Source organism: Mobula birostris, chromosome 8 (assembly GCF_030028105.1).
Source record: "Mobula birostris isolate sMobBir1 chromosome 8, sMobBir1.hap1, whole genome shotgun sequence".
Classification (NCBI taxonomy): domain Eukaryota; kingdom Metazoa; phylum Chordata; class Chondrichthyes; order Myliobatiformes; family Myliobatidae; genus Mobula; species Mobula birostris.
In genome coordinates, this window is record NC_092377.1 from 141,124,475 (window position 1) to 141,152,182 (window position 27,708).

General features: G+C 40.4%; 1 protein-coding gene across 2 annotated transcripts in view; it reads left to right on the forward strand.

Moving 5' to 3' along the window:
• LOC140201792 (golgin subfamily A member 7-like) overlaps positions 1-27,708 on the forward strand; it is a 64,590-nt gene that overhangs the window by 17,764 nt on the left and 19,118 nt on the right. Inside the window, exons 3-5 of one of the 2 annotated variants that reach the window (XM_072266482.1) lie at positions 3,720-3,872; positions 5,984-6,085; positions 23,335-23,399. In XM_072266482.1, the coding sequence (XP_072122583.1) occupies positions 3,720-3,872; positions 5,984-6,085; positions 23,335-23,382 (303 nt within the window). In that variant the 3' untranslated portion in view covers positions 23,383-23,399. The remainder of the gene's footprint in view (positions 1-3,719; positions 3,873-5,983; positions 6,086-23,334; positions 23,400-27,708) is intronic. The other variant, XM_072266481.1, reaches the window with a different exon arrangement.

Here is a 27,708-nt window from a genome sequence, read left to right on the forward strand (position 1 = left end):
TGAAATGCTAATTCAGTTTCTCTTTTTATCAATGCTTCCTGACCTTGTGGTAAAGAGACCAATTCTCCACAAAATATATCAAGACTTAACATGATTGCAAATTTTCCCATAATAAAAGCCACATTCCATTTGCTGTTCTAATCATTGGCTTCGCCTGCATGTTGGCATTCAGTGATCTGTAGGGAAGCTTGGTTCCTTTTCAAAATCAACATTATCCAATTTAAAACAAAGTCTTTTGCCATTTAAAACAAGAATGTTTTTTATTTCCTACACCTAATGCACCTCATTTCTATCATGTTATTGTCCTCTCAATAAGCTTGCTTGTGTCCTTGAAGTCTCTAGACCCTCCTCATTGCATTCCCACCTAATTTTCCATCCTCTGTTTCCCCCAAGCACTGACTGTTGTGGTCCCTTGCTAATCAACTTATTTCCACAGTTTGCTTTCCATCAGCTTAAATGACTCCCTTGATGCCCCAAATCAATGTCTTTGAATGGCTACCTTGGGCAGGCCATGACATGGAGGTCCACAGCTGATGCCCCAGGTGATCCAAGCTAAGGAGCTTGGGGCTGAACTGTAACCAAAATTTGGGGAGCAGCTCCTGCAAATGCTCAGACCTAAGCTGCAGCTTAACACATTCCAAATTTATGCTGTTCATCGACTTGTCCAGAACTCAATAATGGCAGGTGGTTAGGAAGTCTATGTACCAGCTTAAAAACCCCTCCACATATACCTTGTAATGAGGCTAAGCTTCTGCATAGAGAGCCTCTTCTCACAACCCACTGTGGTTGAGTCTAGCTGCAGCGCTTGGATCTGCAAAACAATCTGGCCAACTTGGCCAGGTTTGTCCCACATCTTGAGCCCCCAGTATACCCAATGTGATGGGACTGCCATGATTCTTAATGGTACGCTGCTGTTTTCTCCATTAATCCATTCTGTGCCAGTCACCTGGCAGCCAGCAACTTCCTCTGCTAGCTGGGATTGAGGGGTACACTCTGACTAAATGGTGACGATATTCCCTGAAATGGCCCCTGAAATTGAAAGGCAGATTCCTCCGATGAGTATGACTAATGCTCGTACCCGGGAGCTAATAGTCATTTTGTAGCTATGCCTCAGTTGGTAGTTCTTCGTTTTTCATCTCTCTCCTCTTACTTACATTGTTAATTTACCTTCACTCATTCCCTTCAGTGTTCATGCTTAAAGTTATTGTTAGAGAGATAGGCGGTCAGATGCATACTACAATGTACAGGCATTGTATTGAAATCTTACGTGTGTGAGTGCTTTTTTAACTTCAGACTCTCTTGCTTTTGACACAAATTGTAACAGCTTCCAACAGTATATTTTTAATTACACTGTTTTGATTATGCTGGCTGATAGAACCACTCTTCGAGAGATATCATAGCATCTGTTATGCACCTGGCTCTGACACATCTGGAAAACAAGGCCACTTGTGTTAGAATACTGATTCTGGACTTCAGTTTGGCATTCAACACTATTGTCTGATAGAATTTAGTGAGTAAACTCCTACTCCTTGGTCTAAATGCACCACTAGGTGTTAGACTTCCCACTGAACAGAACTCAGATAGTTAGGATGCACATATGCTCCTCCCTTTCCATCATCCTCCAAACGGGTGCCCCCGAGGGTCATCCATGTCTGTATGGCCAAATCCTGAGTAATCACATTGTCAAATTCACCGATGACATGACAGTGCTGGGGTTCATCACTCACAATGACGGGATGGCCTACAGAGAGGAGATAGAAGAGACTGAGGCCTGCTACCAGGCAAACAACCTCTTCCTCAATATCAACAAGAGAAAGGAGATTGTTATCAACTTCTGGAGAACTGTCACTACTCACATTCCTCTTTCCATTGGCGGCACAACAGTGGAAGCAGCAAACAGTTTCAAACTCCTGGGAGTGCACGTCACAAGCAACCTCTTATGTAGAATGTATTCTGGGACCATAACCTGGAAAGCTCACTAAAATCTCTACTTTCTGAGGAGTCTAAAGAGAGCTGGACTATGCATGTCTGCATATACTTATGTCATTCTACAGATATGCAGTAGAGAGCATCCTAACATGGTGGATCACTGCCTGGTACGGAAACTGCACTGCGATGGACAGGAAGACTTTACAACGGGTAGTCAAAACTGCCCAGTGCATTACCCGCACAAGCCTGTCTACCTACTATTAAGGAAATATGTACAGATTGGTATTGAAAAAGGGCCAGTAACAACACAAAGGATCCCTCCCATTCTGCTCATGAACTGTTTGTCCCACTCCCATCAGGGTGGAAGCTACGTAGCATCCACACAAGGACTACCAGACCCAAGAACAGTTGTTTTCCCTAAGCAGCAAGGCTGATCAACACTTCCATCCACTAACCCACCCCCCCCCACACCCCTAACCACCACTACTTTGCTATTTCCTGTCAGTCATCTTACGTATTGACACTCCTGTGCTGAGTGTCACTTTATGGGCATATGTATATAAGCTATCTTATGTATTTATTTATTATTGTGTTCTTTAACTTATTGTTTTTGTGCTGCATTGGATCCAGAGCACCAATTATATTGTTCTGGAAATGACACTAAACAATCTTGAATTTTAATGCTCTAGCTTGACAATCTTACCTAGCAGAGGCAGCAGTCAACTTCAAGTTTTAAATCTTCCAAAAGAGTCAACTTACCATCTTTTCATGAGCACTTGCTTTCTGCTGATGTGAAGAAAGCAAAGTAGATTCTGTGGCAAACATTAGATTCACCAACGTGTATAGCTCTCTATTCAATGCAGTCATCATGCCCCTTTAGTTCTCTGTCTTAAGAGTTGTTCTGGGCTATCTAGCTTTCAGGTATGGTTTCCCTGCAGCAGGTAGAATGAAGAAGGAGGAAAAAGCCCTTAACTCCGAGTGGAGTCATCGGGATGTCGTCATGACGGCGTTTTTTTTAGCAGGCTTTCTTATTTTCACGAGGCCGAGTTGCCAGCTCGACGCTCAGCCCAGCACGGATGGAAAGCGTGCAAGGGAGCCGGCTGGATTCGAACTCGGGAGCCTTCACTCCGAAGTCTGGCGCTGATGCCACTACACCACCTGCCGGCAGCAGGTAGAATGAATGATGGGAAAATTGGAGGAAATAGTCTGTTAAGACTCCTCACTAACCCTTGAGTACATCATCTGCGTAATTTGGCTTGTTCAGATTAACAATACTCTATTAATTATGTGGAAATAGTTCTCATACCACAATAATCCTTGTTTATTTAAGTTCACAGCATTCAGAAGGAAGTCATTTAACATAGCATAATGAACCGCTCTAATCTCTCTGTCCTACAATCTGATTGCTAAATGTGAAAGTGCTATTAGCTAAGAGTTCTGTGTATTTGCTGTCCTTGTCTAGCACTTTGGCTTTCTAACTCCTTGTCACAGCTGCTGTAATCCTGTATGGGTGCGTTTGCCAAAGCACTGGTAACTAAACTGCTGTGCTAGCAAGATATTTGTTTTCATCCCAGGCTTCTAGGGTGATAATCCAGTGACATAGTAGGTTCTGATTTTCTTTTTGCATCAGAATTCCACAGTATTTTTCCCCTTTTCTACTTGTGGTCAGATGGTAAGTTTAAATATGAATGTTGGTTTATTAAGTTTTTGGGGAACAATCATCAGTTTGTTTGGGATGAAAGGTGCCTTTTCTGAATTCCTTTCCTGTGTGAGCAATGCACTTTCCACAGATTGACAGACAGCAGTTTGAAGAAACCATCAGAGTACTAAACAACCTTTATGCGGAGGCTGAGAAGGTGGGAGGACAGTCCTACCTGGAGGGCTGCTTGGCATGCTTGACTGCGTACACCATCTTCTTGTGCATGGAGACTCATTATGAAAAAGTGAGTTAACTTTTCACTATGGCTATCAAGTTATGTAAATGGATAGTACTGCTAAAGTCAAATACTGTACTTGCTGTTTTACAATAGGATAGTTATGAGCCTGACCTATTCACCACCCAACTATTCAAAATCTGTTGTAAATGTTTTTGAAAATCTTATTGATGTTCAGAATGCCTGGGAGGTAAAAGGGATTTTATAATGTTTTCTGTTTTCAATCTGGTTACATTTTATTTGGTATCACCATGCAGATAATATTCTAACAGTAAGTCATTTAAGAAATAGTGGAGTATCAATTTAATTTAATACTCATCAAAGGTTCTGCTTTACCTTTTGGGAATGTATCTAATAAATCTGCTTGCATATAAGTCATCTATTGATGGTCAAGATGTAAATTATGGATGAATTCAGTAATTATTTCCTCTGACATTTTAAGACTGTACATAGTTATAATTAGTTGAATGGAGCAGTTATTTGTCAGCAGTCTACTTAATGTAGTCCAAGATGTAATGCATTTCTTGCAGGTTCTATATTTTTTGTTAATTTGTTATTAAGCATATTATTTGATTTTTGAATGAGTGCATGTGGAATAAAATATTTGATAATATGCTCATTGGCATTGAGGAGAAAATAGGCAGGCTAATGCTTGAACATGGATCAGAAATGTACATATTCAAGCACCTGCACATCTTTTTCTCCTTTCCACACTCAGTATTTCAAATTTGCATTTTTATTTGTATTTATCAATATAAGCAGAGCCCACGTACAAAGCATTAATATGTTCTGCATTGGTTGTGTTGATATTTTTCTTGAATGGTCTAACTACAGTTAAGAGTAAGTGAAATGCTCCCAAACTGCTGTTGTATGCAGAGTTATTTAGTGACCCATAACTTTGGTCCCTGATACAAATAAAGTCATCTCGTGTTCTGACCTGATGTGCTGCACTTTTGCAATAGTTTCTGTTTTTATTCGACCTTGTGAAGCATTTTTTCAAATGTGCTTGATCACATTTGCTGTAAAGCTGCTTTGGGCATCAGGACTCTACCAGTGTTACAACAGCTTGCTTGTTCTAAGCTTCTTTGAATTTTGTCTGACTAACATTTTTTAGAAAATATTAATGTGTTTAGTCAAAATTATCTGATTGAAACTTTTATGACATCATCATAAATTTGAGAAGTGAGTGGGAAAAGTTTTTTTAAGAAAAAACCTCAGGAAATATGTGGGAATTGTCAACCTTTCACAGATTATTATTCAAACTTGGATTTGAATTACGGAAACTGACCCACCTGAATCAGATCTGACTGTGTACTGATTTAATCATTTTGTGGGTTTCTTGTGACTCGAAGTATGCAGAACTTAATTAAACTCTGAAGGGTTTCTTTTATAAGCAAGGTAAAGAGCACTGGTCACACAATCTTCCCAGTGAGGATATCTGTCACATATTATTGATTGTGGAAACTGATTCTGCTTCTACCATTTCAGCTTTGGTTCACCGAGAGTTTTGGAGAATGTAGGACTGAAGAGACTCTAGACTCCAGCTTGGCTGCCTTTCTGTTATTCATTGTTGCTGTCAGTTACTCAGACATTGAGCAGATAAATGTATGTTTCAGTTTGGCAAGGAGCTGCTTAGCACTTGTGCTTAAAGAAACCAGTGCTCATCTCCCACACCTCCCACTATCAACCGTCCACCCTGAAGTAATCCCTTTCCTGTCAGATGCCTCCCAGATGAAAATTGAGATGTACTGTGTAAAGCCCATTACATAGACTTTTGAAGGGCAAGAGAAAAAAATTCTTAAAATGCAAATTCACTTCACTGAGTATGCAACTAAATTTTAAATTAACTTTGATCTTCTACTTTCGTTAATATCATGCTCTTCCACATCAAAAGATGGGCTGATGACCTGATCTCATGTCCTTCTTCTAGTCTTTAAGAATCAGGAAGAGACTTCATCTTTTTAGCTTTTGCACCCAGATGAAGATAGAAGCTAAATTATATCTATATGATTTGTTTTGTGCAATCCTATCAGTGTTATTGGTATTAAATGGTTCTTGGAGTATGTTCATAATTATTTGAAAGTGGTTTTGTTTATTATTGATGCATTCTTTGTTTGCAGGTATTGAAAAAGATTGCTAAATACATCCAGGAACAGAATGAGAAGATATATGCACCGAGAGGTCTTGTCATAGTTGATCCAATTGAAAGAGGTTTGAGAGTTGTATCCTTTAGTTTTATTGGAATGCTTCTGCTATTTATTAAAATATCGGTCTCTTTGATTGCTGTTTATATAGCCACATAGCTGGGCAGTTTTGTAATGTTGTTCCAATGCTGCCTCAAGCATGTATTAAATAGAGAAATAATTGCATTTCCTACTCTGATTAAACTTTGACAAAAGCACTCCCTCTTTTGCATGGACTGAGATGGTTGTTTTTATTTTAAATAACACTGCAATATCCTTAAATCATACCATAAGCCTCTGTTTTAAAGAGGAAAATGGCAAGTTGAAAAGCTAATGAAATACTGGCAGTGAAACATAAATTTATTAGCTCCAGTCTCTCCAACCAAGGCTCCACTGCGACACCTACTATTTTATTTGAGAGGGCAGTTTAGTATCCTTGCCAGATTCTTGGCATTTTCATTTTATATTGCCAAAAATTCCCTTTTCTTCTTATCGGAGCATTATTTTTGGAGGGCTTGATATGTAAGACATTTTCACTTGGCTGAATAGATTAGAGATAAGAATCGTGGTCTTGCGTAGAAGAATATTAGGAATTTCTTCATTAATTCTTGAAATCCTACAGAAGACTGAAGATGCTTGGTCATTCAGTAAGTTCAAGGCCAAAATCGAGAGGAATATGGAAGTAGGATAGAAAAATAGTTTAGGTAAATGATCACTGTAATATTGAAGAGGGGAGGCTTGGTCGGTGCATTTGTTCCTTATGTGTTTTTTAAAAATGACTTTCTACCAATTGCACAAGTTCCACATAATTTTCTTCGAGCAGTATTTTGGATGCTATGGAATTCTTTTTTGCTAGTAAGATACAAGGGTTTTTAATATAATTTCCTGCATTTTGTGTGAAATGGTTTGGAAACAAATGGAGTTAATAGACTCATTGAGACACATTACAAGAAATCAAAACTAAGTAATTGTGTGAAATCCGTTAATCGTTATAATTAAAGCAGTTAAATAAATCTGTTATTCAGGTTGGAAGAGGTGGAGGAATCTAGAACTATTTGAAATAAGGCAGCTTCAGATTTTTGCTTGGAGCATTTGAGTAGAAAGAAGAGAGAGTTGAATTCACATTTGGCACCAATGGAAGATTGGTAATAATATGCAAATTTTTAGACTGGCGAGATTCCATGACCAGAACAACCTATTTTGAGATATTAGAAGAGAATGCTTACTAATTTGACAAAATGTTGGAGAGACTGAAGGATAAGTAGATTTAGAGGATGTATTTTGTGCAGGGATGATGTAAACAGCCATGTTCTGAATGAGTTCAAGTAAGATGTAATCCAACCACAAACAAGAGAAAATTTGCAGATGCTGAAAATCCAAGTAACGTACTCAATATGCTGGAGTAACTGAGCAGGCCAGGCAGCATCTATGGAAAAGAATACTGTTGATGTCCTGCTGAAGGGTCTTTGCCCGAAACAGCGACTGTACCCTTCCTTAGATGCTATCTGGTCTGCTAAGTTCTATCAAGATTTTACGTACAGTAAGAAGTAATTTGAAAGGCTTTATTTAAGGGTGTTAAAGATATTATTTAGTGGAGATGAGTGGGATGTTTGGATTAAGACTCTCATTTAGTCACATCTTGTGCAGACGTTATGTTCTCATTAGCTACTATAAGGAAATAGTTTTTCTTTTGCTTCAATAATTTGAGGAACAACATTTGAAGTTTTGGAAATTGTATGACTTGTCTTTTGCCATAAATTGGGATACCTCTCTATCCATTTTCCCAGTGTTTAAGAGTAATGTACAGATCTCGATTGAATCTGCTTTTTTTTTAGTGTATTCGGGCACTTCAGTGAAATGATACAGCACTCTGCTTTTAAAAAAAAATCTGGCATCTACTGAAGGAATTGTGTTTGAAACTCTCAGACTACTTAAGTTTCAGTCTCTTGAAGAAGTCTTGGGTAACCTTAATTGGAGAATCAGAGTAGATTACTTTCCTGGCAGCCTTTTAAACAAATTGTCAAATTTCTTCCAGTGTGCTTGAATACCATGGCCCTTTATGAACCAGAATTTGCTATAAGTCTTTGTTTGTTTCATGAGTAACTGGTTTGATAGATGGTCAGAAATTTCTGTTTCTACATTAGTCCAATTTGTTTACTGAAGTAGTAAAACTCCTGTGCATTCGGTCAGATGCATAACAAAGGTGAGTATAAAATGGGAAGTTCTTGTTCTAATGTTAACTGAAGCTACCAAGGTGGCTGGAATATCTCTCTATTTAAAGACAACTGAGTGGCACCTGGAGTTCAATGTTGCCCTGCTCTCATAAGTAAAATCTTGAAAGATCCCACCCACCATGCTTATGGTCAGTTCGTCCCATTCCCATCAGGGAGGAGACAATATAGCATCCACACCGGGACCACCAGACTCAAAAACAGTAACTTTTCCCAAGCAGTAAAGCTGATCAACACTTCCACCCACTGACACACCCCTGCGCACCTCACCACCACTACTTTATCATTTCCTGTCAGTCACCTTATGTACAGAAACTCCTGTGCCTTGCATCACTTTATGGATGTACAATAATTCTTATGTATTTACAGTTGCAAGGAGAAGTTTGTGAACCCTTTGCAGTTACCTGGTTTTCTGCATTAATTACTCATAAAATGTCGTCTGATATTCGTCTAAGTCACAAGAATAGACGAAAACACAATCTGCCTAAACTAATAGCACACAAACAATTATACTACTTCTCATCAATACTGAGTACACTATTTAAATAATCACAGTTTAGGTTCAAAAAGTATGTGAACCTCTGGGATAATGCCTTCTACAAAAGTTATTTGGAGTCAGGTGTTCCAATCAATGTGATGAGATTGGAGGTGTGGGTTGTAGAGGTGCCCTGCCCTATATATAAAAAAACGACACACAAAGTCAGGTTACTGACAGAGCCGAATGTTCTTGAGAAAGATCTGTTTATGTACGCCATGCCTCGATCAAAGCAACTTTCAGAGGACCTTAGAAGAAGAATGGTTGAGATGCATGAAACTGGAATAGATTGCAAAAGCATTTCAAAAGACCTGTGTTCATCAGTACGCAATAAGAGAAATTGTCTAAAATAGTCTAAAATTCCTCCTTGCTATTGTGCAAATCTGATCAGTTATAGGAAATGTTTGGTGGAGGTTGTTGCTACTAAAGGACTCACCAGTTCACAAACTTTTTCCCAGTCTGGACTGTGAGTGATTAAGCAATGTGTTCAATAAAGACATGAAGAGTACAGTTGTTTGTCTGTTACTCGTTTAGGCAGATTTGTACTTGTCTATTATTGTGACTTAGATCAATCCACATTTTATGATTACTGCTGAAAAACAGGTCATTGCAAAGAACTTACAATCTTTTTCTTGCAACTGTATATTTATTTTATTGTTGTGTTCTTTATCTTAATGTGTTTTTTTTGTGTGCTGCATTGAATCCAGGGAAACAATTATTTCATTCTCCATTACACTTGTGTACTAGAAATGACATTTAGGAGTGACTTTTGATCTTTCGTGAATGGAGATGCAACTTTGGATCATTTGTAACCTGTTGAAATTATTTGATGAAATAACATGTAGGATAGAGAAAGGAGAGTCAGTGGATGTTGTTTACTTGGATTTTTCAGAAGGCTTTTGACATGGTGCTACACATGAGCTGCCAAACAAGTTAAGAGCCTGTGCTATTGCAGGAAAGATACTAGCAGGGATAGATAATTGGCTGTCTGACAGCTCATTTCTGGTTGGCTGCCGGCTGGCGACTTCCTCAGAATACAAGGATGTCAATTTAGAACAGAGATGAGGAGGAATTTCTTTACCCAGAGGGTGGTGAATCTGTGGAATTTATTGGACGTATGTTGGTGACTAGTGGTGTTCTGCAGGGTTTGGTATTGGGAACACTTCTTTTCATGTTATACAGTATGTCAATGCTTTCGATGATGGAAATGATGGCTTTCTGGACAAGTTTATGGATGATACAAAGTTAGAGTAGCAGCTAGTTTTGAGGAGGCAGGGAGTCTGCAAAAGGACTTGGACACATTAGGAGAAGGGGCAAAGAAATGCCAGATGGAATATAGTGCAGGGAAGTGAATGGTCATGCACTTTGGTAGATGGAATAAAGGTGTGGGCTATTTTCTAAATGTGGAGAAAAGTAAAATAAAAATCTGAGGCGCATAGGGTTGTGAGAGTCCTTGTGGATTCCCTAATGATTACTTTGCAGGTTGAGCCAGTGGTAAGGAAGGTAAATGCAATGTTAGCATTAATTTCAAGGAAACTAGAATATAAAAGCTAGGATATAATGCTGAAGCTTTATATGGCATTGGTGAGACTGCATTTGGAGCTTTGAGCAGTTTTGGGCCCCTTATCTAAGAAAAGATATGCTGGCATTGGAGAGGGTCCAGAAGAGGTTCATGAGAATGATCCTGAGAATGATAGGGTTAACAAATGAGTGTTTGATGACTCAGGGCCTGTACTCACTCAGGTTCAGAAGAATGAGCAGGGGAGAATCACATTGAAATCTATTAAATTTTGAAAGAACTAGATAGAATAGATGTGGAGAGAATGTTTCCTATAGTGGAGAGTCTAGGATCAGAGGGCACAGTCTCAGAATAGAGATACATCCACTTAGAACAAAGATGATGAGGTATTTCTTTAGCCAGAATGTGGTGAATTTGTGGCATTCATTGTCACAGATGGCTGTGGAGGCCAAGTCATTGGATATATTTAAAATGGTGGTTAGTAGGTTTTTAATTAGCCAGGGCATCAAAGGTTATGGGGAATGAGGTTGAGAGGGATAATAAATTAGCAATGATGGAATTGCAGAGCAAACTTGATGGGCTCAATGACCTAATTCTGCCCATATATCTGATCTTCTTGGTATGGTCTTGATTGTGATGGGATATCTTTATCAGTCCAAGTGATGTGGAAATAGGCTTATAATCTCCAGAACCAGGGAACAGTTGTACAATCAGTTGTGTATTGAAAAAAAATCTAAAATTCACAGTGAAAGGAATTGCTGCAGTAGGCGATATCCAGAGGGAATTGCTCTGAATCATTTACCCATTTTGATGGTAATTGAGTTTTTAATGAAAGCAAAACTCACATTTTACCTCAGAGCACAATCTAGTTTGTGTCACTTTTTAATTAAAGCTCAGAATGAACATTTTTCTTGTGAAGACCACTATCAATGTTAAATTTTGAACACTGTGTTCCAAATCTGCCCTTTTGATTATCACTTCCTCCTTCCCGAATACAGTTGTCTCCAAGAGCTACAGCTTCCTTTGGCATCAGCAGCATCATTTTATTAAGCCTCTATCTGAAGACTGTCTTTTAAATTGCATGGTCTCATTTATTTACAGTTCTTGTAAATTTACTTACTCTGGGACTATTGGAGACATTTAGTTTACAATGTATGATTTAATAATGTTACAAAAAATGTTGATTGCCCAGTTACTTGCTTTTTCTAAAGACCTCAATATGGGGTAAGGATAAATAATGACAGGAATTGGAGAGGAATTGGTATACGAGAGGCACTGTTAAAGGTGTGTTTTGAAATGGGGCCTCGCAAAGGAGAGGGGGGAATGAAGTACAAGGACGTGGGAATAGAATACTGGAGTGTAGGATCAATGGCATTGTTCATAGATTTCTGGAGCTACGATTCTTTGCTTTGGTGTAATCAGTCCTTTCACTTTTTTCCACACTCTCTAACAGTACTTTGTACTGCTCTCGCTTTCTTCCTTCATCTGAAAATGATGATTTAATCTTCACATTTCTGCATCACCAGAACGGACTATAGGACCTTGGTCATGTAATCACTTTTGTTTTGACGATAAGCGCTTTTGAGTTACTTTGTGCAACATTGCTAAGCTTTTTTCTGGCTTCCAACAAAGTCCTTAGGTATTGACTTTCTGCAAAAATTGCAAGGTAGCAGTCATGGAACTAAGTAGCAGTTTTTTTTAAAATCTGCGGGCCCGAGGCTTGTGCCCTGAAGCTCTAGGTACAAACAGTGAAGCAATGGAACTTTTCTGATCTGTGGTTCAGGAATGCACAAGTGTGTGCACTTGCCCCCGGAGGTTGAAATTAATTATTTTAATAAATGACAGATTTTTGCAAATGGTTCTAAATATTGCCAGTAGAATTGACTTGCTGAATTTAGTATGGTTGGTTATTTCTGCAAACCTTTTCTGGTCTTGGTGAGATATGCCAATCGCTAATGGCAATGTGCCTGCAATTGTGGGGATTATTTTTTATTTTCTTCAGGCAAATTAGACACGGTTAAGAAAGTGACTGAAGCAATTGAATCATCTTGTGTTTAAGACTCTAAAATGATGGCCTTATGTTGTTGGTGTACGGATAGGTTTTGAGAGTGTATGTGTGTATGTGACACAGATGTTGTCACAGACCAATTGATGCTTGAGATGTGTTCAACACATTGTATTTATTTAATATCTAAGAAAAATACCACAGCAATTTCACGGTCTCTGCTCTTTCACATAGTATGTTTCGAGTTATAGGTGTGTACAGCAAGGCATGCAGGAAGAATATGAAGAAGACCAGCGAAAGAACTGTTATGGGAAAAATGCCCTTGAGCTGAGAAGGCAGGTTTTATTGTTACTGACACTTTATTGATACTGGTGGTAAGTATAAAAGGGGAATATCACTGCTTCTCAGTCATGCAGGACCCTATTTCACTGAAGTATGAACACCTGTCACAGACAGCGAAAATTATTCCCTCTTTTATGTTGATTTTCTTTCTTGAGTATTGTGGTTCAGTTGGTATGCTTGCATCAGGAGTTTGAGAGACTTTATTCCTACCTGTAGGGACTGGAATTTCAGATAAGTGCAGTATTTCCATTGGTCTGAATGTGAAAGGCCAAGGCATGCTCTTTAAATTTCAAGTTCAAGTTTATTGTCATTCAGCTGTATGCAGTACGTATATACCACCAAGCACAGTACTTATAATTCACAAAATAACACACAAAGCAATATTACCACAATTAATAGAATATATTCCAGAAAATTTACATTTAGCATAAAGGGCAGTTGTGACACAAATCAAAAAGTCAGCAGTTTAGTGCCACTGCTGCTTCATAAGTGATGAGACCAGGGTGGTAGCAAGGAATTCAGTAGTCTCATGGCCTGGGGGAAGAAGCTGTTTCCCACTCTAACAGTTCTTGTCCGAATGCTACGATACTTCATGTCTGATGTTAGGGAGCCAAAGAAATTTTGGGATGAATGGGAGGGGTTTGTGACTGACCTTGATGATCCTTTCAGACCTCGCAGTACTTTTAAAAACGCAAACACAAGGAATTCTGCAGATGTTGGAAATTCAAGCAACACACATCAAAGTTGCTGGTGAATGCAGCAGGCCAGGCAGCATCTCTAAGAAGAGGTACAGTCGTCGTTTCAGGCCGAGACCCCAATTATGCTCCAAGAAACTTGGTGCTCCTAACTCTCTCCACTGAGGAGCTGTTTCTATACAGTGAAGAGTGGTCAGCTCGCACCTTCCTAAAATCCACAATCATCTCTTTAGTCTTGTTCACATTGAGGCTCAAGTTGTGCTCACACCATTCTACAAACCCCGCTGTGTCTTCTGTATACGCTGTCTTGTCATCGTTATTGATAAGGCCAGCCAATGTTATGTCATCAGTGAACTTTGTTCAGTTTGAATGGGGTCTTGCAGTACAGTTATAAGTCAACAACATCAGTTAGACTTGAGATCCTGACACACAGTTTCAAAGAAGAGTGAAATAATTCTTAAAATCCTGCCAGCATGTGTCACAGCTGAAACCTCAAGACATTGATCATTATTCAGTGAGGTTTATGGGAGCTTGCTGTGTGTGAATTTGTTGCAGTGTTCCCAAGCAATAACTCAATTTTCAAGTGATTTATTATTCTTAAACATTGGGGCATTCTGAGGTTAAAATTGGTGTATTGTTGTAAAGGAGCATATTTTCCCCAGATTAGGTGGGGTGCTTTAATTGAAAGGATGAGAGTAGATCATTTGGCCACTTGCGTTTCTTCCCAGTGTCATGACTGATCTTTTTCCATCAGTAAATTTTCCTATGCTAACACTGCGTCTCAATTCATTTAATGTGCAAAAATCTATTGATCTGACTTATTGAAATGAAACCCAGCATTGTTGCAGGTTAACTGCCCTCAATGAAGAAATGTCTCTTCTTTTCAGTGCCCAATGACCAATCCCTAATCTTGTGACTGTTATCCCTGGTTCACAAAAATAATTCCAGGATTGAATGGCTTGTCGTATGGAAAGCATTTGATTACTCTAGGCCTGTATTCACTAGGATTCGGAAGAATGAGGATTAACCTAATTGAAACCTATCGAATGTTGAAAGACCTCAATAGAGTGGATATGGGGAGGATGTTGCCTATGGTGGGAGAGTCTAGGACCAAAGGACATAGCCTCAGAATAGAGGGGCATCTTTATAGAATGGAGATGAAGAGGAATTTCTTTAGTCAGAGAGTGGTGATTCTGGAATTCATTGCCCCAGGCTGCTGTAAAGGTCAAGTTATTGGGTATATTTAAGGCAGAAGTTATTGGACTCTTCATTGGTCAGGGCATGAAGGGATACAGGAAGAAGGCAGGACATTTGGGCTGAGCAGAAAAATGGATCAGCTGCGATGGAGCAGACTCGATGGGCCAAATGGCCTAATTCTGTTCCAATATCTTATGGCCTTATGGTTATGGTTCTAGTAGCCCCAGCCAGAGCAAGCCTCATCCGTGCAACTACGTCATTGCTCTTGTACTCAAATCCTCTTGTAATAAAGCCATTATACAGTTTGACTTCCTAATTGCTTGCTGCACTTGCTATATAACCTGTATTTAATCACTAATCAAGTCGAAGTTGCCTTTTTGCAATTTCACATTGACTTTCCCCAGTCCATCATTATTTTTTAATGCAATGTTCAGGTTTCACTTTTGTAATATTGGATACTAGCAATTTCACTGTTGGTGCATTGACTGTCCCTTGAGTGAAGCTAGATCCTGGACTTCCTTTCTACGCATTCAGCTTAAATAATCTGGTGAATTGATAACTAATGCAGTCGATGTCTGGGATCTGCTGGTGATTGCCAAACCAGTCTAAGAATGATCTTGCCTCTGGGTGTCCAAGGAGCTTTTTGAGTTCTGAATTTAGTATTTGCAGTTCTTACAAAATTTTCAGGGTGGCGTAGCTGTTATTGCAATCACTGTACAGCATCACCGATCAGAGTCCAATTCCCACTGCTGTCTGTAAGAAGTTTGTTGGTTTTCCCCATGACAGTGTGGGTTTTCTCCGTGTGCTGCGGTTTCCTCCCACATTCCAAAGACATACATTTAGGGTTAGTAATTTGTAGGCATGTCATGTTGGCACTGGAAGTGTGATGACAGTTGTGGGCTGCTTCCAACATAATCCCCACTGATCTGATTTAATGCAAGGAGTGCATTTCACTGGATGTTTCAATGCACAAAGCTAGTCTTTGCAGGTCTGAATTTAGACTCTAAAATTGTGATCTTGAGTTGTTGGTTTCTGCAAGTACTTTGGAGAGGAGAGGGCGTGTATGATCCAGATATTGTCACAGACCGAAAGCAGGATTTGGAACCTTTTTTTTCCTGGCTGTATTGGCATATGTCTGTATTCTTCAGATCCGGCTCACATCCTATGGTAGGTACATAGAAACATAGAAAATCTACAGCTCAATACAGGCCCTTTGGCCCACAAAGTTGTGACGAACATGTCCCTATCTTAGAAATTACTAGGGTTGCCCATAGCCCTCTATTTTTCTAAGCTCCATGTACCTATCCAAAAATCTCTTAAAAGACCCTATCGTATCCACCTCCACCTCCTTTGCCGGTAGCCCATTCCACGCACTCATCACTCTCTGCGTTTTAAAAAAAAAAAGAAGAAACTTACCTCTGACATCTCCTCTGTACCTGCTCCCAAGCACCTTAAACCTGTGTCCTCTTGTGGCAGCCATTTTAGCCCTGGGAAAAAGCTGCTGACTATCCACACGATCAATACCTCTCATCATCTTATATACCTCTTTCAGGTCATCTCTCATCCTCCGTCGCTCCAAGGAGAAAAGGCCGAGTTCACTCAACCTGCCTTCATAAGGCATGCTCCCCAATCCAGGCGACATCCTTGTAAATCTCCTCTGCACCCTTTCTATGGTTTCCACATCCTTTCTGTAGTGAGGTGACCAGAACTGAGCACAGTACTCCAAGTGGGGTCTGACCAGGGTCCTATATAGCTGCAACATTACCTCCCGGCTCCTAAATTCAATTCCACGATTGATGAAGGCTAATACACTGTATGCCTTCCTAACCACAGAGTCAATCTGCGCAGCTGCTTTGAGAGTCCTATGGACTCTGATCCCAAGATCCTTCTGATCTTCCACGCTGCCAAGAGAGTCTTACTATTAATACTATATTCTGCCATCATATTTGACCTACCAAAATGAACCACTTCGCACTTATCTGGGTTGAACTCCATCTGCCACTTCTCAGCCCAGTTTTGCATTCTATCATTGTCCCGCTGTAACCTCTGACAGCCCTCCACACTATCCACAACATCCCCAACCTTTGTGTCATCAGCAAACTTACTAATCCATCCCTCCACTTCCTCATCCAGGTCATTTATAAAATTCGCGAAGAGTAAGGGTCCCAGAACAGATCCCTGAAGCACACCTATATATTCGACATATCACACAATTGTCCAGATTGAAGACTTCAATACTGGACATAGTATTTCCAATATATATTTCATAGCCTGGATTTATAAGATCATTGGGGGAGTCGGAACATCTGCTGTGTGCCTGGGGACCCGGGATCCTTGCGATCTCCAGGCACAGAGCTCAAAAAAAGTGACGTAACGGACTTTTAACATCGTAAACCAGCGAGTTGTTTGTTATCTCGTTGGAAAATGGAATGGAGTCAGCTCTTTCTCCCTTATTAGGAGAGCGAGAGCCTCAGCATGTTGAATTATCGGGTGAACAATGTAGTCTTTGGGGTAACTACAAGTCTGTGTCTTCGCTATTGTTTTGCTCATGCTTGAGTGCTGGTAGGGGGTACGCTTTATTTTTTGCTGGTGGGGAGGGGGTATTGTTGCTTGCTGCCACTTACCCGTGGGAGGGAGGGGAGCTGGTGGGGGACTTCGGGGTTCTAACACTTAACTGTCATTCATTCTTTGGGGCACTCCTCTGTTTTCGTGGACGGTTGTGAAGAAAAAGCATTTCAGGATGTATATTGTATACATATCTCTGACGTTAAATGTACCTTTGAACCTTTGAATAACATACTATAGTGGGATGGAGATGTGGGGAAAAAAAAGACTGAAATGCTCTGTCATGTGGTCATGCAGAACAGAAGTAGGCCCTTCTTCCCACCGAGTTCTGGAAGTCAGCATTGAACTAGGGTCACTGGAATCATGAGGCAGTAGTTCTAGCTTTGTCACTGTGGTGGTCTTTCTTGCAATTCACAGTAAACAAGCACTCATCTCATATCTGGAATCCACTGTGCCACATGGTTAGGTTCCCTATTGCCTTTCAGCTCGCACCCAAGAAAAAAATCTGTTTGAGAAGTATAGTTTCCCATTTATATGGCATGGTGATAGATATGATGAACTTTTAATCTCTCGCCTTGTTTGAGGCTGGAGTGTTCCAGTGCACGATACAGTCAAATTTCATTATCTTGTTACTTCAGAGATTTCTGCTTCTGCCTTCTTTGGACAATGATTCTTGAAGGGTAAAGTAGGAGAAGGAAAATATTTCCAAGTTAATTACAATTTAATTATTATTTGATTTTTTTGTTTGCTGTAATTTGCTCCCCTTAAATGCTGCACAATAATAAATTTACTAGCTGTATCTCTGTGTAATGAAGGACATGATAGTTAATTAATCTGACTAACTAAATGGTTCACAGACTCGTCCATAGCTGCCAGTTCTAATCATGCAAATTTGGGAAAAATATTTGTGAATTAGATCTCACCTTGTTGGACTTGGAATAGAATGTGAATGCTTTTTCCTTGCGTAAGCAAGACCTGATTGAATCAACCTTTTTCTTTTTAAATCTTTTTATTAATTATTATTGAAAATCAACAACAGAAAACAAATACATCAAAATAATCAAGATAATATATCCATATGTAGAGTAAAAGTTAAGCTGTCAACCAGGCTAAACAGTATATCAATAATAATCAAAAAAACAAAGTATTAAAGCATTTTTTTATGGGAAAAAAAAGAAAGAAGGAAAATCAACCTTATTTTCCTCGAGAATGCAACTCTTGTTTTCCTAGTAAATGTCAACAATCAGCATTGAACATCTTCCGATAGAAGAAATAATTCTCCAAATGATCTTGTGTCAATGCGCTCTGGACAGAGTGCGTTGTATCACTATTACAACTGCAAATGTGGCATCCCTTAATATTTCCCTTTCTTTATAATTGCTGACTAAGGCAGGGATGCTGTTCCTTTGTGATCTGTAGCCCCTTGATATTTTATTTACAACTTTTTATTTATTGGGTCAGTGGATAATTCCACTGTCTTCACAATAAGTTAAGTTTTTTCTTGCCGAATAATCACAGGTACACATTTTCTCTATCGGCATCTTACATTTACCCTTTGAATGAAGGTCTTATTCTTGCGAGGGCCAGTTTTTAATGTAACTGCTTCACCTGAGCTGAACACTCACCATTGTAGACATTTAATATGGGACCTGTTCAGTTTCATATCACAGTGACCTACTGTAAATAGTGCATTTGTCAAACGCAAGACTAAAAGAAATAATAAGCTACTTTGCCTCTCAAGTCTTGTTTGCCAGATGATAAGATTGGTGACTTTCCTCAAGGCCTCATTCCTGGCCTCTTCCCATATCCCTTCATTTTCTTTTTTTTATTAATGTATCAGATTTGATTGTATTGAAGGAATCATTCTTGACAACTATCTGAGGCAAGAGTTCTACAGAGACTTGAGCCTTTGTGAGAAGAAATTCTTCTTTATCTCAGTATTAAATGAGTGCCTCCTTATTCTGAGGCAACGCACTCATGAGGGGAATATTGAGAAGATTTGGTTTGTCACCTAAAATATTCAAACTTCTGCAAATGTACCATGGAGAGTTTTCTGACAGGCTGTATCACTGTCTGGTATGAGGGTGGGGAGGGGTGCTTCTGCACAGGATTGGAAGAAGCTACAGAAAATTGTTAATTTAGTCAGCTCCATCTTGGGTACTAGCCTCTATAGTGTCCAAAACATCTTCAAGGAGCGGTGCCTCAGAAAGGCCGTGCCCTTTATTAAGGACCCCCATCACCCAGCACATGCTTATCTTCTCATTGTTACCGTCAGGAAGGAGGTAGAGAAGCCTGAAGGCACACACTCAATGATTCAGGAATAGCTTTTTCCCCACTGCCATTTGATTCCTAAAAGGACATTGAACTCATGAACACTGCCTCATTTTTTTTATATATTTCTGTCCTTACATTATTTTAAGTTAATGATTTTATATATACTGTAATTGACATAATTTTATCTATATTGTCATGTATTGCATTGTACTGCTGCTGCTAAGTTAAAAAATTTCATGACATATGTTAGTGTTACTAAACTTGATTCGATATCCTCCTGGCATTTATCCCAAGGTGATCTTATAGGTTTCATTAACTTAGCCTCCCCTTTTCAACTATTGAGTGCAGATTGAATTTGTTCAATGTTTCTTCAAGAGGTATTCCATCCATACCTGGGATTGTCCTGGTGAGTCTTCTGTGTACTGCTTTGAATGAGAAGCCTTCTTGAATGAAATGACCAAACCTTTTACACATTTCTCTTGATGAGATCTCCTTAGTGCCTTGTATGGTTGTAGTAAGTCTTCCCATTATACCCCTCTCCTCCCTTGAAATTAAAACTGATGTTCCATTAGTTTTCCCAATGGAGTATGCTGTTTTTTTTTCTTTCTTCTACAAGGACTTCGTGTGGTAGCTTTATGTGTTTCTCTATTTACATAGCTTTCATTGTTCAAGTTGGTAAAATGAACTTCACATCTCTGGCATTGTGTTCCAGTTGCCATCATTTTGAGAGTTTGCTTAAGCTGTTCATGGTTCTCCATAAGCTGCTTGTATCCTCGCAGCTTGACTTCCCCTACATTTGTATTATCTGCAAATTTGGCTACAGTGTACTCACTTCCTTCCTCTGCACCATTACTGTATATTGTAAACAGCTGCAGTCTCAGCACCAATCCCAACAACACTCCACTGGTTAAGAATTCTCAGTAATTTTTTTTACCCCCACTAGTTGTTTCCTGCTAGTTACAGTTCCTCCACTCATGTTAATATACTGCCTCTCATAGCATAAGATCTTGCGAAGTAACCATTTTTATCGGGCAGCTTGTTAAACACTATTCCAATTGTATTACATCTTCTGTTTCCCCGTCCATCTACTTTAGCTAGTACTTTATTGAATAACTTACATAAATTTGGAGGAAATTAATTTGCCCTGAATGAAGCTGTGCTGATTCTTTGAGATTATAACTTTCAGAATATTCTGCTGTTACCTGCTTAATAATTTATTCTAATGTTTTCCTGATAGTAGGTATTAAGCTATATTTCTTGCTTCCCCCTCCTTTGGAATCGGAGTCTTGTTTTGCTAGTTTTCCAAACCTTTCTGAAACCTAAAGATTTTTGATGGATTCTTCCTCCTCTTTGTTTTGTCTCCCCCTCTCTGAGCTCTGTGATGGTTGGATTGGCAAGCCCCTCCAAAATAAGCATGCAGTGGCTGATGGGGCAGGTAGGTAGTTTGTGAGGCATTGCTTCATTGCTGTTTATGCAGGGCTTCTCTTTGTTCCTGCTTTTGGCTTCAAAGTTTTCATTGCCATCTGAAGCCTGCTTCCACGTGGTCGTGGGCCAGAGGTTCTTAGAAATCAGTGGTGATATTTCCCTTTAAGGAAGCTTTGTGCAAATCCTTGAATCTTTTCTGTCTACCTGCTAATCTCCCATTGCACAGCATGTAATAGTTTTGACACAAGACACTGTGGATGCTGGAATCTGAAGCAACAAATCTGGATGAATTCAGTGGATTGAGCAGCAGTAGGGGAGGAAAGGAATTGTTGACATTTTAGGTCGAAACTCAATCTGGAACTGGGTTTCAAACTGAAACATCAACAGTTACTTCCATAGATGTTGCTTGACTGAGTTCCTCCAGCTGATGTGAGTTGTGTGCATGGCAGCAGCGTGGCAACACTTGCTGTAAATGACGCATTTCAGTGTATGCTAATAAAGCTAATCCTGCAGATTATTTATTTTTTTCTAATAGATTTATTTTTGCTTTCAGTTGTGTGATCAATATAACCTGTACAGCATAAACCTCTAAGAGTAATGAGACTGGGTGCTGAGGGTGTTAGCCTGGGCAAGATTGCTAATGTTGCTTACCCAAGCAGTGGACTTGGAGGATTTTGCTTGGCATTTACGATATTTTTTCCAGGGCTTTGTGGTATAGTAATGTAGTAAGTGAAAGGAGGGCAAGGATGCTTATTGACTGAGTTTTCTGCCAGATTTATGTCTGGCTCTTCAGACACCTTTTCCCTCAATTGACCAGAGATTGTACTGGTGCAGTGATGTGTTCATCGATGTCTGCCTTTGCCAAGAAGGAGGTGGATCGTAAAATCTAGGAAGTGGTCCATGTTTTCCAAGATTTCACCCGGACTCCATCTCCTAGAGAATGTCACCCTCTGTGACAGTATTGCTTGACATTTGTTTTGGCCTGATAGTAAAACGGCCAGAGTTGTGGACTGTCCAGTCATGACTTTTATCTTTTTGAGTGCAGGCGGTGTCAGAATCAGGATTACTATCACCGACCGGCATATGTTGTGTTATTTGTTGCTTTTGCTGCAGCAGTACAATGCATTACATATTAATAAGTAGTGCAAAAAGAGTAGCAAATAAGTACTCAAATATGTAGCATTACATATTAATAAGTAGTGCAAAAAGGGGAAGACAGTGTTCCTGAATCATTAAGCGTGTGCTTTTGAGCTCTTGACCCTCCTTCCTGTTGGTAACAAGAAGAAGAGGCCATGTCCTGGTGATGGGGATCCTTAATAATGGATTGATTGAGTTCACCTCTTTATGTAGCTTCTTTTGATCCTCTGCAGTCCCCCATCCCCAGTACCAATGGTGTTGCAGCCAGTTAGAATGCTATTCATGGTACATCTACAGAAATTTACGAGTGTCTTTGATGACATACCAAATTTCCTGAAACTCCCGATGAAGTATACCTGTTGTCCCTTCTTTGTATCTGCATTGATATGTAGAGCCCAGGATACGTCCTCAGAGATGTTGACATCCAGGAACTTGAAATTGCTCACTCTTTCCACTTCTAGTCCCTCTGAGGACTGGTGTGTGTTTCCTTGTCCCATTCTTTCACAACCAGTTCTCTTGTTTTACAAGATTGTTGCTATGACAAAGCTCAACTTGCTGATATATCTCACTTTTGTATTCCTTCTTGTCGCCATCTGAAGTTCTGCCAACATTAGTTGTGTCATCAGCAAATTCATAGATAGCATTTGAGCTGTGCCTAGCCACACAGTCATGGGTGTAAAGAGAGTAGAGCAGTGGGCTAAGTACACATCCTTCAGGTGCACCAGTGTTCATTGTTGGTGAGGTAGAGATGTTAATTCCAATCCATACAGACTGTGGTCTTCTGTTGAGAAAGTCGAGGATACAGTTGCAGAGAGAGGTACAAAGGCCCGGGCTTTGGAGCTTTCAATTAGAACTGTAGGAAAGATTGTCTTAAATGCTGAGCTGTAGTCAATAAACAGCATCCTGACATAAGTATTAGTATTGTCTAGATGATCTAAGGATACTTGAAGAGCCAATGAAATCACATCTGCTGTAGACCTATTGTGGCGGTAGGCAAATTTGCAGTGGGTCCAAGTCCTTGCTGAGACAGGAGTTGATTCCAACCATAACCAACCTTTCAAAACACTTCATCAGTGGAGGGGTGAATGCTGCTGGATGATAGTCATTAAAGTAGCTCACCCTGCTCTTTCACTGGTATGATTGTTGTCCATTTGAAGCAGGTGGGAACTTAAAGACTGTAGCAATGAGAGATTGAAAATGTCATTGCCACAATTTACCTGTTTGATAATAAATGAAGCAATGTTTTCAGATATTGTATAAGTACAACTTAATTGTTTCACAGGTTACTTTGAAGGCAACTTTCATGTTCAGTGTCAGCCATGCCTTCAGTACTTATTTGTTTCCTTAACTCGGGTAATTGCAGATCGAGATCTCCATCTACGAAGATCGAAGTTTTACTAGTGGAAGATGAACTATGGATTAAGTGAGGTATGAATTTACAGGGCTGGTTACAGCATATTTTGAGCAGAAATACAAAGTGAAATGTTACTAAATGTACTGAAGAGTCATCAACTTTTGTTACCATCGCTGTTATGTCTTGTAGTGCCATGCAATATAGATGTGATTCTGCAAGAGCATCTTGAGGTCGTTGTGCTCCCACTGTTTGCATAGGATTTCATCCAACAATGATTTAGTTATTTTAGTTGGTACCTGGTAGGGAAACAGTAGAATTTCTAGCATCATACAGTCTTCCATGTACAAGATCACAGTTGGGAGATGAGTCGGAGCCTGCACTGCACAAATGGGCAAAAATCAGCATTTTGTTTGAAGGTACTTTGGTATCTGAATCAGACTTTATTACTTACATTCTTCATATGCATGAGGAGTAACAATCTTTACATTACGTCTCCATCTAAATGTGCATTTTATAGTAATTTATAATAAATTGTATGTATAACAGGATAGTCAGTATAACATAGAAATACAGTTGTGTCAGCATGAATTAAGCATTCTGATGGCCTGGGGGAAGAAGCTGTCCCGGAGCCTGTTGGTCCTGGCTTTTATGCTGCGGTACCGTTTTCCGGATGGTAGCAGCTGAAACAGTGGTCGGGGTGACTCAGGTCCCCAGTGACCCTTCGGGCCCTTTTTACAGACCTGTCTTTGTGAATGTCCTCAATAGTGGGAAGTTCAAGTCTACAGATGCGCTGGGCTGTCCGCACCACTCTCTGCAGTGTCCTGAGGTTGAGGGAAGTACAGTTCCCATCTCAGGCAGTGATGCAGCCAGTCAGGATGCTCTCAATTGTGCCCCTATAGAAAGTTCTTAGGATTTGAGGGTTCATACCAAACTTCGTCAACCGTCTGAGATGAAAGAGGCACTGTTGTGCCTTTTTCACCGCACAGCCAGTATGTACAGACCATTTGAGATCCTCAGTGATGTGGATGCTGAGGAACTTAAAGCTGTTTGCCCTCTCAACCCCAGATCCATTGATGTCAATAGGGGCTAGCCTGTCTCCATTCCTCCTGTAGTCCACAACTAGCTCCTTTGTTGTTGCGACATCGAGGGAAGAGGATGTTTTCTTGACACCACTGTGTCAGGGTGATGACTTCTTCTCTGTATGTTGCCTCATTACTGTTTGAGATTAGGCCAATCAGTGTAGTGTCGTCAGCAAATTTAAGTAGCAGATTGGAGCTGTGGGTGGCGACACAGTCATGGGTATATAGAAAGGAAGAGGCTTAGTACACAGCCCTGAGGGGCAGAGGTGAGGAAGCCCACTCATGCCACCTGCCAGTGATCTGACAGGAAGTCCAGAATTCAGCTACACATGGCAGGGTGAAGGCTGAGGTCTCTGCGCTTCTTGTTGAGCCTGGAGGAAATTATGGTGTTGAATGCTGAACTGTGGTCCAAGAATAGCATTCTTATGTAAGCATCCTTCTCCAGATGTGCAAGGACAGTGTGTAGAGCTGTTGCTATTGCATCATCTGTCGATCAGTTGTGTCGGTAGGCGAATTGTAGGGGGTCCAGTGTGGGTGGTAGCATGCTGCAGATGTAGGTTTATAATGGTGTGAAATTTGTTCAGAATTAGAAGCGCTTTTCTTTTGAAAATCTGCCTTTGCAGTATTATTTACTTTGGCTTTCAAAATAACATGTTTACCTGGTATAAAATTTATGTGAGTAGATATTTAGATGACATATCTTGATCATTACAATTAGCCAAATTGCTGGAAGGATTGGGCAGTTGGCAGCATATGCAGCGAAAATTGGCTGACATTTAAAATTTACCTTCTTTTTCTCATTTGCACTCCACCAGCCTCTGTATTTGACATACCATCTTCTAACTTGTCGCCATGACGCCACCACTTCCAACATGCTGAAAGAACAACTTTCACACTTCTCTAGCTCATCCTTCCCTTCTCATAGCACATTCTCACTTGCTTTTTTGTCTGTCCCCTTTCCACTTCAGGGAAAGGAAACATCATTTGAAGTAAAGCAGCAATTTGCCGTTCCTTCCAGTTTAATGTGCTGCACCCAGTACATGTAGTCTCATCTGCATTGAGGAAACCAATTGCAACTTGTTTTGCAGAACACTTTTCCAAACTACAACTGAGTCCTGAAATTTATAGAGACCAAATAATTCATCTCTGTTCATTCTACAATGATAAGCTTGATCTTCCAGTTACCTATGACTTTAATTCACCGTGCCACTCCCAGTCTTTTATTGGCTTTGTACGCAGGTACCATTGAGATAAAACAGAGGGGCCGTTACCAGGAGTTCATGAAATCGATGTTGATGCCAACAGATTGGAGGCTATCCAGATGGAATTTAAGGTGTTGCTCCTTCAGCCTCATCGTGGCAGTAGAGGAGGCTAAGGACTGATGTGTCAGAAGGAGAATTAAAATGCTGGCCACAGGAAATCCCGCTTTTTCTGGGGGACGGAGCGGAGGTGCTCGGCGAAGCGGTCTCCCAATCTGCGTTGGGTCTCACCGATTAAACAGGAGGCCACACCAAGAGCACCGGGTACAGTAGATGACCCCAACAGATTTGCAGCTGAAGTATTGCTTCTCCTGGAAGAACTGTTTGGCCCCTGAATGGTAGAGAGGGAGGAAGTGTAGGGGCGGGTGTAGCTCTTACGAGTTTGCAAGGATAAGTGCCAGGAGAGGGGTCAGTGGGGAGAGACGAATGGACAAGGGAGTTGTATAGGGAGCAATCCCTGGGGAAAGCAGAAAATGGGGGAGTGGGGGAATGATGTGCTTGGTGGGATCTTGTTGGAGGGAGTGGATGTTACAGAGAATTATCTGCTGGACATGGAGGCTGGTAGGGTGGTAGGTGAGGTCAAGAGGAACCTTACCGCTGGTGGAGTTGTGGACGAATGGGGAGAGGGCTGCATGGAGGGTGGAGTTAGGAAAGCCCCTTTCTTTGAAGGAGGAGGACATGTTATTCGTTCTAGAGTGAAAAACTTCATCCTGAGAGCAGATGTGGCAAACATGATGGAATAGAGAGAAGAGCATGGCATTTTTACAAGTAGCAGGGTGGGAAGACATATCGTCCAGGTAGCTATGAGAATCAGTGGGTTTATAAAATATATCAGTGGATAAGCTGTCTCCAAAGATAGAGACAGATGTCGTGAAAGGGGAAGGAGGTGTTGGAAATGGACCAGGTAAATTTGAGGGCAAGGTGGGAGTTGGAGGCAAAATTGATGAAGTCAGTGAGCTTTGCATAAGTGCAGGAAGCATCACCAGTGCAGTTGTTGATGTACTACAGAAAAAGTTGGCGAGTGATGCTATTGACTGTTCCATGTAGCAGACAAAAAGGCAGGTATGGCTGGCACCCATGCGAGTGCCATGGCAACACCTTTTGTTTGGAAAAGATTCAACACTATCTATGTTTTAACAGCCCTTAGTATTGTTCACGATCGGAGTCCAAGGGTGAAGTTCTGTCCGTCATGGCAAATCTCCTTTTATGTGTGATCAAACAAATTCCTGTCATATGATTATTTCTTCCTATCACATGATAAATCACTGGCAGACTGGATTCAATTATGCAGTTTAACACATTAACTAATACCTTCATCATGGTCTTTAATGTTAGTTGCAAAATTCATAACATCACTATTCTACACCAGTTACAGCTAAGCGGGAAAAGTCTCCCTTGACCTCTTACCTTACCACAACTCAGGACCCTAAACAGTCCTAGTTGAGGCAACGCTTCACCTGCAAGTCTATTGGAATTTTGGCTTTTTTCGGCGGCACAGTCATGATTCATTAGCGAGGTCAAATAAAAGTAAGGCAGGGACAAGCAGAGGGGCCATTAGTAGTAGTAGTAGTAGTAGTACTCATACTTTATTGATCCTGGGGGAAATTGGTTTTAGTTACAGTTGCACCATAAATAATAAATAGTAATAAAACCATAAATAGTTAAATAGTAATATGTAAATTACGCCAGGAAATAAGTCCAGGACCAGCCTATTGGCTCAGGGTGTCTGACCCTCCAAGGGAAGAGTTGTAAAGTTTGATGGCCACAGGCAGGAATGACTTCCTATGTGTTGCATCTCGGTGGAATGAGTCTCTGGCTGAATGTACTCCTGTGCCCAACCAGTACATTATGTAGTGCATGGGAAACATTGTCCAAGATGGCATGCAACTTGGACAACATCCTCTTTTCAGACACCACCGTCAGAGAGTCCAGTTCCATCCCCACAACATCACTGGCCTGACGAATGAATGTTGATTCTGTTGGTGTCTGCTGCCCTATTATAGGAGTGGATCAGTTAGAACGGGGAGGCCTTGACTCATCAGGCT